This window comes from Castor canadensis, chromosome 14 (genome assembly GCF_047511655.1).
Source record: "Castor canadensis chromosome 14, mCasCan1.hap1v2, whole genome shotgun sequence".
Classification (NCBI taxonomy): Eukaryota; Metazoa; Chordata; class Mammalia; order Rodentia; family Castoridae; genus Castor; species Castor canadensis.
The window spans coordinates 9,867,391-9,878,792 of NC_133399.1; the positions used below are offsets into that span (position 1 = coordinate 9,867,391).

The following is an 11,402-nucleotide window of genomic DNA, read 5'->3' on the forward strand; positions in this document are numbered from 1 at the left end:
GGCAAATCAACCATACCCTTTTGACTCTTTTCATCTTCCCCCCCACTACTAACCTCCCCTTCACATGACCTGTTTCACATTCCTTTCCTTCAGTTTCTAAGTTGCTTTCTCTTGTGAGTGCAAATTACCTTAGATTTCCTCTGGAATATTTGTACACCTCTTCAATGGTGTTGTCTTCCTCTGTTTGTTTATAAAATAGAGACCAAAAAGAAAACATTTGAATAATATTACCATAGTAAAACGACTAGATTCTAAGTAGGCTTACAGTATAATGTGCCAACACCTGTTATATTCACTGTATTTATGGTTTCCACATTCCAAACTATTCCAAAGCATTGAAGACCAACAAACACTGGTTCTCTCATTGACTAAGAGAATGAAGTCATCCTTACCAACAGAGGCCAGGTTCCTGAAGGTTTCCACCATCACATCCCTGTACAGCTTCTGTTCTGAAGGATCCAGCAAAGCCCACTCTTCCTGGGTGAAGTTGACACACACGTCATCAAAGGTCACAGATGCCTAAAACATGACAAGTGTATTTCAAGGAGGAAGATCAGACTGACAGGACTGAAGATCTAAACTTCAAGTGTTCACATGATGCTGTGGTCTCAAAGTATTCAATCCATGTCTTGTTCATTAAATTTCCTGCTCTTCATGCAAACTTACACCTTCTCACACTGCACTTTTAATGCTAGTCTGAACATAACTGAAAACACAGCAGGAGCAGAACAAACGGAATGCTCCTGAATCACCCCAATCATTTGTTAAAACGTAGATCATAAACATGAACTGCAACTGAGCTTGCACAAAACAATTAACCTCACTAGGGTTGGTGGATTGATGCCCTCAGTTAAAACCACAGTCCCACAAGGAAAAAAAAAAACCAAAAAACAAAAATCACTTGTCCTGATGTGGCAGGAAGGCAGGGAGGGGGAAGGGAGATAATAAATGATAAGTAGTTAATATGTGCTACAGTGAAACAAAGAAAAACAAGATTTGGGGCATGTTACCTGGAGACCAGAGAAGGGTCACCTTTCCCCAAAGCTTACAGCAGTCAATGAAATGGCATGTGATTATGTATGGGACAAGCTGTACTCCCCATTTCTGTAACCTTCTCTAAATAGTTGATAAGGAAGGTCCCCTTTATTCTTGGTGCTCAGCCTTTGGACTCAAGTCTGCTGAGTCACTGCCAGTTTGCTTAATAAACTTGCTTCCTGAAAGCTTTAGTGCCTTCTCTGTCTGTCTGAGCCTTTCTGTAACATTTCTCTGGGGGCTCATGTGGAATCTGGAGGGTGGTGTTTTCACTTCCTTATAGATGGATGGCTCAGTGTCCCTGGCCTGCTGGGAGTGCTGCCCCTACCCAGGTGCCACAGACTGTGTTGATCCTAGGAGAGGGAGCCTCTCTCATGGTGAGCCAAGGAGGTGAGCTCTGGTTGCACAAAGGAACCTGGAAAGTTTTGGGAACTGACCTGGGAGCCCCACTCATCAGACAGGTAAGAACCCGGGTTAAAATTGAAGCCTCTGTCAGGAGGCAGAAGGGGAGCCTGATCAACTCTCAAAGATACTAGTCACTTACTTTTGGGGTGAAACTGTGTCTTTCAGATTCAGGGAATGGGGTGGAAGTACTGTGCTATGTGACAGTGTGTGAAAGTTCTGGTTAGGAAGCTAGTGTGGAGTCCTGATCTACACATCCATGGTGAACTCATACGATCTAAGGTGAGCCTATCAGGGCATCCACTGTGGGGATTATACTGACTCACCACAGCCAAGAGATGCCTAAATCCCCATGAGGGGAGCAGCCAGAGAAGGACAAAGTGAGTGCTGTTGTTTTCCCCTGTGTGCCAGAGAGGAGGACCCCTTACCTCCTCTCTACAGCCCTCTCCCTTTTTCTTTGTCTCTGTCTAAATGTCTGACAAATGGGAGGAATCAGAGGTCAGAGTAAGAACATTCCCCTAGAGTGCACGCTTAAGAACTTTAAGAGGGGGTTTAAAGGAGATTCTGGGATCAAGCTGACTCCTGGCAAGCTTAGGATCTTCTATGGAATAGTCTGGTCTGCTTTTGGTGTAGGATGGCCCTCGGAGGGGTCATTAGATAAGGTTATAATCAATAGTTTTTAAAGTGGTTGTAGGGGAATTATTTACTGACAGGATGCAGTCCACATTTGGCCCAAGTAGCTAAAGTTCCACCTAGAGGAAGAAGGTAGGGTCATGGTAGCCAGGGTGACAGCAGCTTCCAAGTGCAGGGAAAAATGTAAAAAGCCAGAAAAACCCATAATAGTGGGGGACCCCAAGGAGTCCCTGCCCCCTTATGTGCCATTGTGCAGATTAGAGAATTTCTAGGAGCTACAGGTTGCTGGCGGGTCTGGATCCCCAATTACTCTTTCTTCACAGATCTCCTTTATGAAGACAAAAGTGGGGGGGGGGATGGGAAACCATTGTATGGGGAGAAGAGCAAGAAAAGGCCTTTAAAGAAATCAAGAGGGCACTCATAAATGCCCCTGCTCTGGGCTTGCCAGATGTGATGAAGCCCTTCTTCCTATTTGTACATGAAAGCCTAGAGACACCTATAGGAGTCTTGACCCAGATGCTAGGTTCCTGGCACCTCCCAGTGGCCTGTTTATCAAAGTAACTTGATTCGGTTTCCTGAGGCTGGCAGCCTGAAGCAGACAAATCTATTTGAGACATGAACACACAATCTGAGTTCTGAACCCAGTTTTGATTCTCATGGAATATAAAGGAAATTATTGGCTAACAAACCCCTGCATGTTCAAATATCAAAGCATGTTATGTGAAAAAGCGCGTTTCTGGCTGGTAAGACTCTAAACCCAGCCATCCTATTATGGGTTGATTCAGGTCCACCAGATTATGGATGAGGTGTTCTCTAGCTAGCCAGAGATGACCAACCGGCCCATTAGTCATCCAGATGGTGAATATTTTATGAATGGCAGAAGCTTTGTCTGGTATGGCACACATGTTTCTGGATTTGAAGAATCTAAATATGCCTTTACTACCATTCATGTCCCTGGAGCCCTATATAAAGAAAGAGGGCTCATTAACTCAGGAGAAAAAAAAAAGCATTAAACATGGACAAAAAAATTCAGAAATTACTAGAAGCTTTATGGTCCCCTAAGTGAATAGTAGTCATGCATTGCCAAGGGCACATGAAGGGGGAGACAACAGCTGTTCAGGGAAATTAAAAGGCTAATAGGAAAGCCAAATGAGCAACCCTAACAGGAGGACAAACCTCAGCCTCACTGACAGCTGCCTTGTTCTCATGTCCCTTATCTGAATGGGATCCATGATATACTTCACAAAAACAGTGAATATTAGACTGAAGGAGGAAATTTTCTACCAGATGGATGGTGAAAGTTTACTGATGGCCTCATTGTCATATCTGAGTCACAGGCTCCCACAGTTGTCAAAGAGTTCCATGAAGAAGCTCACTCAGGGTGGACAGCTCTTGAGACCACCTGTGACCACCATTTTTACGTCCTCAAGTTCTCCAACACAAGTAAGACTGTATGTAAAATGAGCAGTCCGTGTGCCAGAACAATCCCTGGCATGGGCCAAGATGTAAATATTTGCTGGTGTTTGTCTGAACCTTCTTAGTATAGACTGAAGCCTTCCCCAGTCAGCTGAGAAAGCCCAAGAAGTGGCCAGGTTCCTGTTAAAGAAAATCATCCCTCGATTCAAAATACCTGTGTGTACTGGGTCAAACAATGGGCCGGTCTTTATGGCTGAAGTGGTACAGTTGTTGGCTAAGGGATTAGGAATAACTTAAAATAAAACATATAAACAGTACTCTAAAATTACAAGTGGGAAAACTATGCTAGGAGACCCACCTACAATGGGATTGTTCACTGTCCATAGTCTTGCTCAAGATTAGTTCAGTCCCACCAAATGAACAGGTCTCTCCCCTATTGAAATTCTTTTGGGGCACCCTTCCCCTTTAGTTAAGGGCCTGTGAGTGAACATAAACCAAACAGGTGACCTCACCCTGAGACAGTAGATACAGGCCCTTGGGTTGACTCTCTCAAAATTTGATGACTGGATAAGAGATTCCCCATTATCCTGTCAACTCCCATCCACCCTTATAAACCAGGGGATTCTGTTTGTGTAAAGGAATGGAAAAGTTCAACTCCTAAAGCCCAACTAGAGGGGTCCTTTCTGTTGTTGTTTTGTCCACCCTCCACTGAAGTTAGAGTAACAGAGCTCCTTCCTGGCTCCACCACAGCCAAGTGAAGCCAGCTTCCCTCAAATGGAAGTGCATCCCTGACCCAGTGTCACCATACAATATCTGTGCCCTTCCCCGACAGGACCCTGCTTCCCAGGAGACAACAGGAGACCACAGACAGTGAGGTGTCAGCCTTGCTCTAGTCATTCTGGAAGCTGACTAGTCTACGCACAGCAGAGTCACCCGTCTCACCTTTGAGGAAGAGTCCATTCCATATATTCTTCTTGCTAATCTTGGTGAGCTCTCTACTTGGAAATCCCCAGGCTTTGGACTGGGACTCATGTATGCACACTACCTGAGTGGGGAGTGCCGTTACCAAAACTCTGATTTTCCATACTTATTATTCCTGTGCAGACACCATTGCTGGGTCATGCACCCACAACCATACCACCTATGCAGTGTGCTTTCATGATGGTCAGCATTATCTGTTTTAACCCCATCTATTACCCTTGGGAGCAATGGCTAGCTAGCCAAAGCTTCATCAGCACTGAGCTCAAGCTCATTAACCACACCTGGTGGGCAGATTTGCATTTACAAGTCCCATTTACCCATTTGAAACACTTTATCAAACCTGCTATCAGTAAAGCATGGACTTGTTTGGGGGAAGGGTAAATTATAAACTCTAAAATAGTTTTTTCTTTTTTTCTTCCTTTCTTTTTGTGGTGGTACTGGAGTTTGAATTCAGGGCTTCTTTCTTGTAAAGCAGCCTCTCTGCCACTTGAGCCATACCTCCAGTCCATTTAGCTCTGCTAACATTGGAGATGAGGGTCTCTTAAACTATTTGTCCTGGCTGCTTGGAAGTGGAAACTCCCAATATCAGCCTGCTATGCGGTTAGGTGTGTAACTGTCCTTTATTTCAATCCAAATGAGACTCACCTATGTTGTTCAATTTAAATTATTCACTTGAAACTGTCTTCCAGAATTCACTCATGTCTTGAGTGAGGACAACATTTCAATTCTCTATTCATAACCTGTCACACTACATGCTCATCAAGAGCAAAATGGAACATTCTAAATGAACTAGCACCTCTGCAAATACCAGGGGTCTCAGCACAACCCTCAACAATCCACACTTCAGAGAGTCTGTGTGGAAATTAAAGCTAATCTCAGTGTAAGAGGGAATATCATTATTTAAGGAGTAATAATTGATAAAACTACAGGTGACACTATTCAGAACAATTTATTTCTTATGACTGAAATCTTCAAGAAAGTAATAAAGCTAACTGAAGTAGGAGTAAGGACATTTGCTGAGGAATGGACATTTAGATGAGTCCCAAAATAACATATTTACATAGGCAGTGGATAGGATTCAGAGAACATGGCAGAATAAGAAGTATGAGGAATTTATTCCCCCAGAGAAAAAAATTTCACTGCCAACACCTCTCCCATATGGGTATTTTGAGTCTCAGAAGTGTGCTGAAGGGTTATCATTTTCAGAGAACGGATTGGATGGTAAATTGTACTTAATTTTAGTCAGTTTCAACTCAGCACAGTACCAGTGACGGAATGCTGCACCTCCTTTGCAAAAACCAATTGCAGGAGTTTGACAAACCACTTGGATGTAGAAGGCAGGTGTCAGGGTGAGCCAAACAGACCCTGTTTTGCAAATACTGAGCACCTGTGCTCTTCTTCAATGACTGGGGCCATTGTTCTTGCACTCCCTCCATTATTACATGGTCCCTGTCCTCCACCTGATGTGATTTTCAAGGGACAAAAATTTCCAGTCATGATTTATATCCATTTGTTCTTTCCCCCTTCAACTAAGCAGACAATATAACCTTAACCAAATGACTGGGGGAAATGAGAATGTCACCATATACACCCAGAGAATGGGTCTCTAAGTTTCATTTCCTGCTGTTTCACAGCACAAAATTATTCCACAACAATGAACAACATAAAAAGCAAGGCACTAGCTGGGTGCAGGTGCCTAATATCTGTAATCCTAGTAAAGGATGTGAATGCAGCCCATAAAAACTTCACTCCAGTCACTCATCCCAGCATATGGGAGGCAAAAGAAGGATTGTGAGTTCACTGTCATCTTGTGCTACTTAGGGAGACTCTATATTAAAAAAACAAACAAACAAAAAAACCCCAAAAACCAAAAAACAGGAGTCTTTGCTTCATTTCTTGGGTGGGGACAGGAAATATTTCTTTCTTTCACTAGCTAAAACCCTTGTCCATACTTCATCCTGTCATACTAAAATAAATAAAAACAACAATAACAAAACAAAGCCATGCACAGTGGCTCATGCCTAGAATGTATTTGGTCTATTTGGATCATAGATCTAAATGAAAAACCTAAACTTCATAGTCTCAAAGGATATGGGAAATTATTTTACCTTGGTTGCATAAAGGAATTCAGGTATGACAAAAATGCAGGATCCATCAAAGATTTAGATACTGCAGGTTGCTGGCTCAGGTGAACCATGACTGCTTTCCTACCTTACAGGAACAGAGATCAGGAGGAAATATGTCCAGAGACCCTATCTGAAAAACACCCAACACAGGACTGGTGGAATAGCTCAAGGGGAAAGAGTGGCTGCCTAGCAAGCAGGAGGCCCTGAGTTCAAAACCCACTGCTCCATCACTATGTCACATATCCCCAGACAGCCTCATAGCAGAAGGCACGCAGAAACTCTCAGCCTGGTATGCCTAGGAAGTGTATCTATTATAAGGATGGGAGTACCAGCATGTGAGAATTGGACCAGGAGTTTAAGGTTCAGCAGAAACAGGCTGGGATGAAAAGTCAGGGCAGGTAAAGCGACACTTGTATGGGGTTCACTTTCTTGCCATTCAAGGAAGTGAAGAGATGGTGTGGTAAAGGATGTCATTAGTTGTTGGAGATAGATACATTTTCTACATCAAAAAAACAAAACAAAACAGAACTCTTGGCTCATATGCTTGCTGGAGGTGGCTGTTACCTAAACGATCAAGACACATTAGGCTTGCCAAAGGGCCACCATGCCTTTGGTTAGAGATTTCTACATCTGTCTTTGCAAGAGGAAAAAAAAAAAAACATTAGTTCCAAGTCCAAATTTGTATTTTATGGATGTAAAATGTCCAGTTGGCTACAAGATTACCACAGATTTCAGCCAAGTACAAACAGTGCTTCTTTGTGCAAAACGTTCAACAGTGCATGTCAGCCTACTGCAGGAAAAGCCAGGGTGATGGAAGGTTGTTCTTTTGGAAGAAAGCAACACTACTGATTGGTAAGTCCTGAATTTAGGTTTTCCCACAGAAAGCCTTATGAGCTCAGTGACTCTCAAAGATAATGTAACTATATTTGATTTTGTAAGGCATAAAACAATGATGTACTATTTTGTTAGTTTTTCAATAATGTTTTGATTCGGGGAAAAAAAAACGATCTTGAATACAAAGAGTGGGAGAAATGGAGAGATACTGTTCAAAGGAATTAAATCTTCAATTGGGCCAGGCACACTGGTGGCTCATGTGTGTAATCCTAGTGACTCATGAGTCACACATCAGGAGTGGAGCAGTTTGAGGCCAGACCTGGACAAATAGTTTTTGAGACCTTATCTCAAAAATCCCATCACAGAAGGACTGGGACAAGGTCTGAAGAGGTGAGAGCACCTGCCTAGGAAGTGTGAGGACCTGAGTTCAAAACAACAAAAAATTTCAAACACAAGAAAACCCAAAAGCAAAAGAATCCCCACAAAAATCACATGATGTAGTGGCTCAAGGTCGTGGAGTTTATATGACCTTCCGCGATCCCGAAGACTCAGGAAAATTGGCGCCACTGAGGAGACATGGAGAAAGATTTTCACATGTAAAACATATATTGCAAATTTTACTTTTTTATTCTCAGATTATGGCCTCACTCTTATCAAAAATATTCTACCAGCAGGTTTTAGTTGCTTTCTGATATCCTGACTTGGTAAAATAGAAAAAGGTAGTCAATGTGTGTTACACCTGCACTTTTCTTGACCCTTGGGTCATTTTGTTTATAGGCATGTTTTCCATCCCAAGACAAAGAATCCCAGGATTTTTCCTCTTGTGTGTTTTTGTCTTCCTTTTTTGCCTTCTTTCATCTTTCCTCTTTGTGGACCATGATGCCAGCTGACATTGTCAGTACATTGCAACCAGGCTGATGGGGGGCAGATGATTCTGCTATTTTTCTGGATCTTTCAGCTGCACTTCAAATTTTGGGTGATTACTCAATAGGCGCTTTTTTGTGGTACTGGGATTTGATCTCATTGTCTACACTTTGAACCACAACACAATCCTTTTTCTGTAATGAGTTTTTTTGAGGGAGGGTGTCATAATCTGTTTGTCTAGGCTGGCTTTGAACCATGATCTGCCTGATCCTCATGTAAACCTAGTATTACAGGCATAGGTCACTGGCATCTGGCATGACACATTCTCAATCTTCCTGTGAGACTGACAACAAATTTCCCAGTTCTGTGATCATAAATGATTTTAAATTAAAGTAAGTTACGCTTCATCATCATGGTTAGAAACCAGACACAGACATTAGGGTGTGGTCCAATCAGGACCAGACTTTTGCCTTTCTTATCAGTATGGTTGATGCTCTTCAGACCATCAGCCACGACAATCACGTACACCACATGAAGACATGGAAAGATGGTAGAAAGAACTACTCACTTACATCATAATACTTACTTGCTCCAGCAATAAAAATCTATGAATCATCACAGCTTCATACCCCATCTACCTCAGTATGAGAGTGCATACCTTCCAATGTTGCTGTGAAGGTCACTCTGAGCACAACCTCAGGTCTTGTTTTTGTAGCACTGGGGTTCGAATAAGGGCTTCAGGCTTGCAAGGCAGGCAATCCACCACTTGAGCCACTCTGCTGCCATTTTTTATGTATGTTAATCTGAAGATAGGGTCTCACCAACCGATTTCCCAGGCTGGTTTTGAACAGTGATCCTCCTGGCCTTGGTCTCCTCATTAGCTAGGACCACAAGCATGAGGCGTCAGCACCCGGCTACATGCTCAGTTCTTAAAGTATAAGCACAGGACAACAAGACCCCAGAATCAAGGAATCAAGGAATCAGTTTCAAACAGTTATTCAATGACTGTTTTTTTACTGGCAGAGTGACTCAAGTGGTAGAGGGTCTGCCTAAGAAGCACCAGGCAATGAGTTCAAAGCCCAGTACCTCCTAAAGAAATAAAAAGACTGTCCTCTTGATACTTAATGTTGAGAATTAGTTTCTACAGATAATGCTGAGGTGATGTCCTGCCCATGAAGATAAAATGAGACCAGGGGCCCTCTAGTGTTTCACACACTATCCTCTTAGGCAAGGCAAGGACACCATTCTCCTCCATATACACCTGGTAGTAAGTTGTATTTATTTGGTTGTTGGTTATTATCATATGCTGTGTTACAATGCCACCAAATGTTGTGCCTAATATTTGTAGAATAAAGACCTTTGGCAGAATATATTTAATCATTTCACTTTATGAATACCAAGTTACAGCTGATATTACACAATACCAAATGAATAACCCAACCAAGCAGGGTTATCTATTAGTCTTAGTCAAATGGAAAAATGAAAGTTTGAGAAATGGCTTGCTATTCAGCCATAAGAATTAAAGAAAGCACTTATGCTTTGGTGTCAGTTTCTTCCCAAAGGAGATCCCTACTAAGTAAAGTGGCACCACAAACCATTCTTTAAGAATCAACATTGGGAAACTCCAGGTTCTAAGGAGTTATGTCTACACACCAGAACAGTACCTTGCTAGAGTTATTATGGGTTCATTTTCTTTAGTTATTTCTGAGCTTTTAGCTAAGTTTCTTTACACGTATCCCCTAGACTGATAGATCTTCAAGAATCTTAAGTTTATATCCAAATTAGGAGAAGTGAAGCACAAGGCTGTGTTTGAATCAGGTCAGAGAAGAGCAGAGGCCCATGTACTGGTCTGTGGTTCCTGAAAGGACTCTTAACAGAAACATGCATCCGGGAGCTAACAGAAACTCTGGAGGTACAACATGGTTCTCTCATTTAGAGATTTTCTGCATTGGGCAACTGCATAGATGGGGGATCCAGCTGACTAAAGATGCCATGAGATGCTGTTAGGTGTTCAGTAGAGTATGAAATTCATCTTTGAAATTGGGACCATGAAGTTGGAGGTCTTGACAAAAGCAGTTTTAGTACAGTGGCAAGAATATAATACATTTGAGAGCACTGATGAATTTAGTGACAATGTGGAAGTAGCATTTACAGGGGACCAGTGGGCTCTGAAAACTGTTGGGGGAATGAGGCAGGAGGGGCTGTCTTTAAACTTTCCCTTGCCCTGCTATTAACCTCTCTGTGACATATTGTCACCCGGTTGTGTGAATCTCCTCCTGTGCTTTTTGGCTCAGTTCTAAATCCTGAACAAAGGTGAGGCCCAGACCTCATGAGGATGTAATTACTGTTGATTTTTATGTAGGAGTGTCCTCCCAAGCTTTGGCTTGCTTTTAATGATCCTCACTGGGGAAACCCCAGTGTCCCCCTAAGTTCTTTCTTCTGTCAGACAAGAAACTGTCACACTCCACTCATATACTGTCTCCTCTCCCATTATTTTTCTGCTTCCTAAAACCAGGGATAGAAACAGTGAAGATGGTAACTGTGATGTCACAGATGGCCGTGGTGTCCCCTCCCCTCCATCAGTCATGCTGTACAGGGACGGCCCTTTCCAATGCTTTGGGCGACATGGGAAGGACTTGGTTGACAGGGTTTATGACCAGTGTGCACAAACATGGCCTGGGGCAGGTTGTGGAGTTCACACCCTTCTCCTGACCATGAAGACTTGGAAAAATCGGTGCCACGGAAACCCCACCTCATAGGGCTCCGAGTGGCTGCTCACATCACAAAGGGGATGGACGCTAGTACCGGCTGCAGCTCAGCCCCACCCTGTGGCCCAGAGGAGCGAGGGCTGAGCGGAGCTGGCAGCAGACATGGGCCACACACTGGGGCTGCAGTGGAGGCTTTGTCCATCGTTGGTACTGTAGGTCCCCCTCAGCTGCTCTGCAACTCTGGTCGAAATCTCACTATTTCCGGGCTTTCTGGCATTGTCCCTAGAATCCTGCAGTCAGATGACACAGAGCCGAAGGAGCTGAGACATCTGGAGCTTCTCACAAAAAAAGCTGGCTTCAAATATCGCGACATCAAAAAGGAGTCTGGCACTTTGGGCAGAGGAGA

At 43.2% G+C, this 11,402-nt stretch overlaps 1 protein-coding gene and 1 pseudogene across 16 annotated transcripts in view; one reads left to right on the forward strand and one right to left on the reverse strand.

Annotated features, from left to right (window-relative positions):
• Nucleotides 1-11,402, reverse strand: part of LOC109688271 (uncharacterized) — a 123,457-nt gene that overhangs the window by 27,620 nt on the left and 84,435 nt on the right. For 9 of the 16 annotated variants that reach the window (XR_012441052.1, XR_012441057.1, XR_012441054.1 and 6 more), the window contains 2 exons: nt 393-519; nt 129-180 (listed from right to left, as the gene is read on the reverse strand). The exons of 1 other annotated variant lie outside the window; for it this stretch is intronic. Coding sequence is in view for 6 of the 15 variants with exons in the window: in XM_074053368.1 (XP_073909469.1) it covers nt 129-180; nt 393-519 (179 nt within the window). In the remaining 9 variants the exon portion in view is untranslated. Of the gene's footprint in view, nt 1-128; nt 181-392; nt 520-8,946; nt 9,170-11,402 lie in introns of all 16 variants that reach the window. 6 more of the 16 variants (XR_012441058.1, XR_012441055.1, XR_012441056.1 and 3 more) reach the window with 3 other exon arrangements.
• Nucleotides 7,195-7,439, forward strand: LOC141416482 (small ribosomal subunit protein eS27-like; annotated as a pseudogene).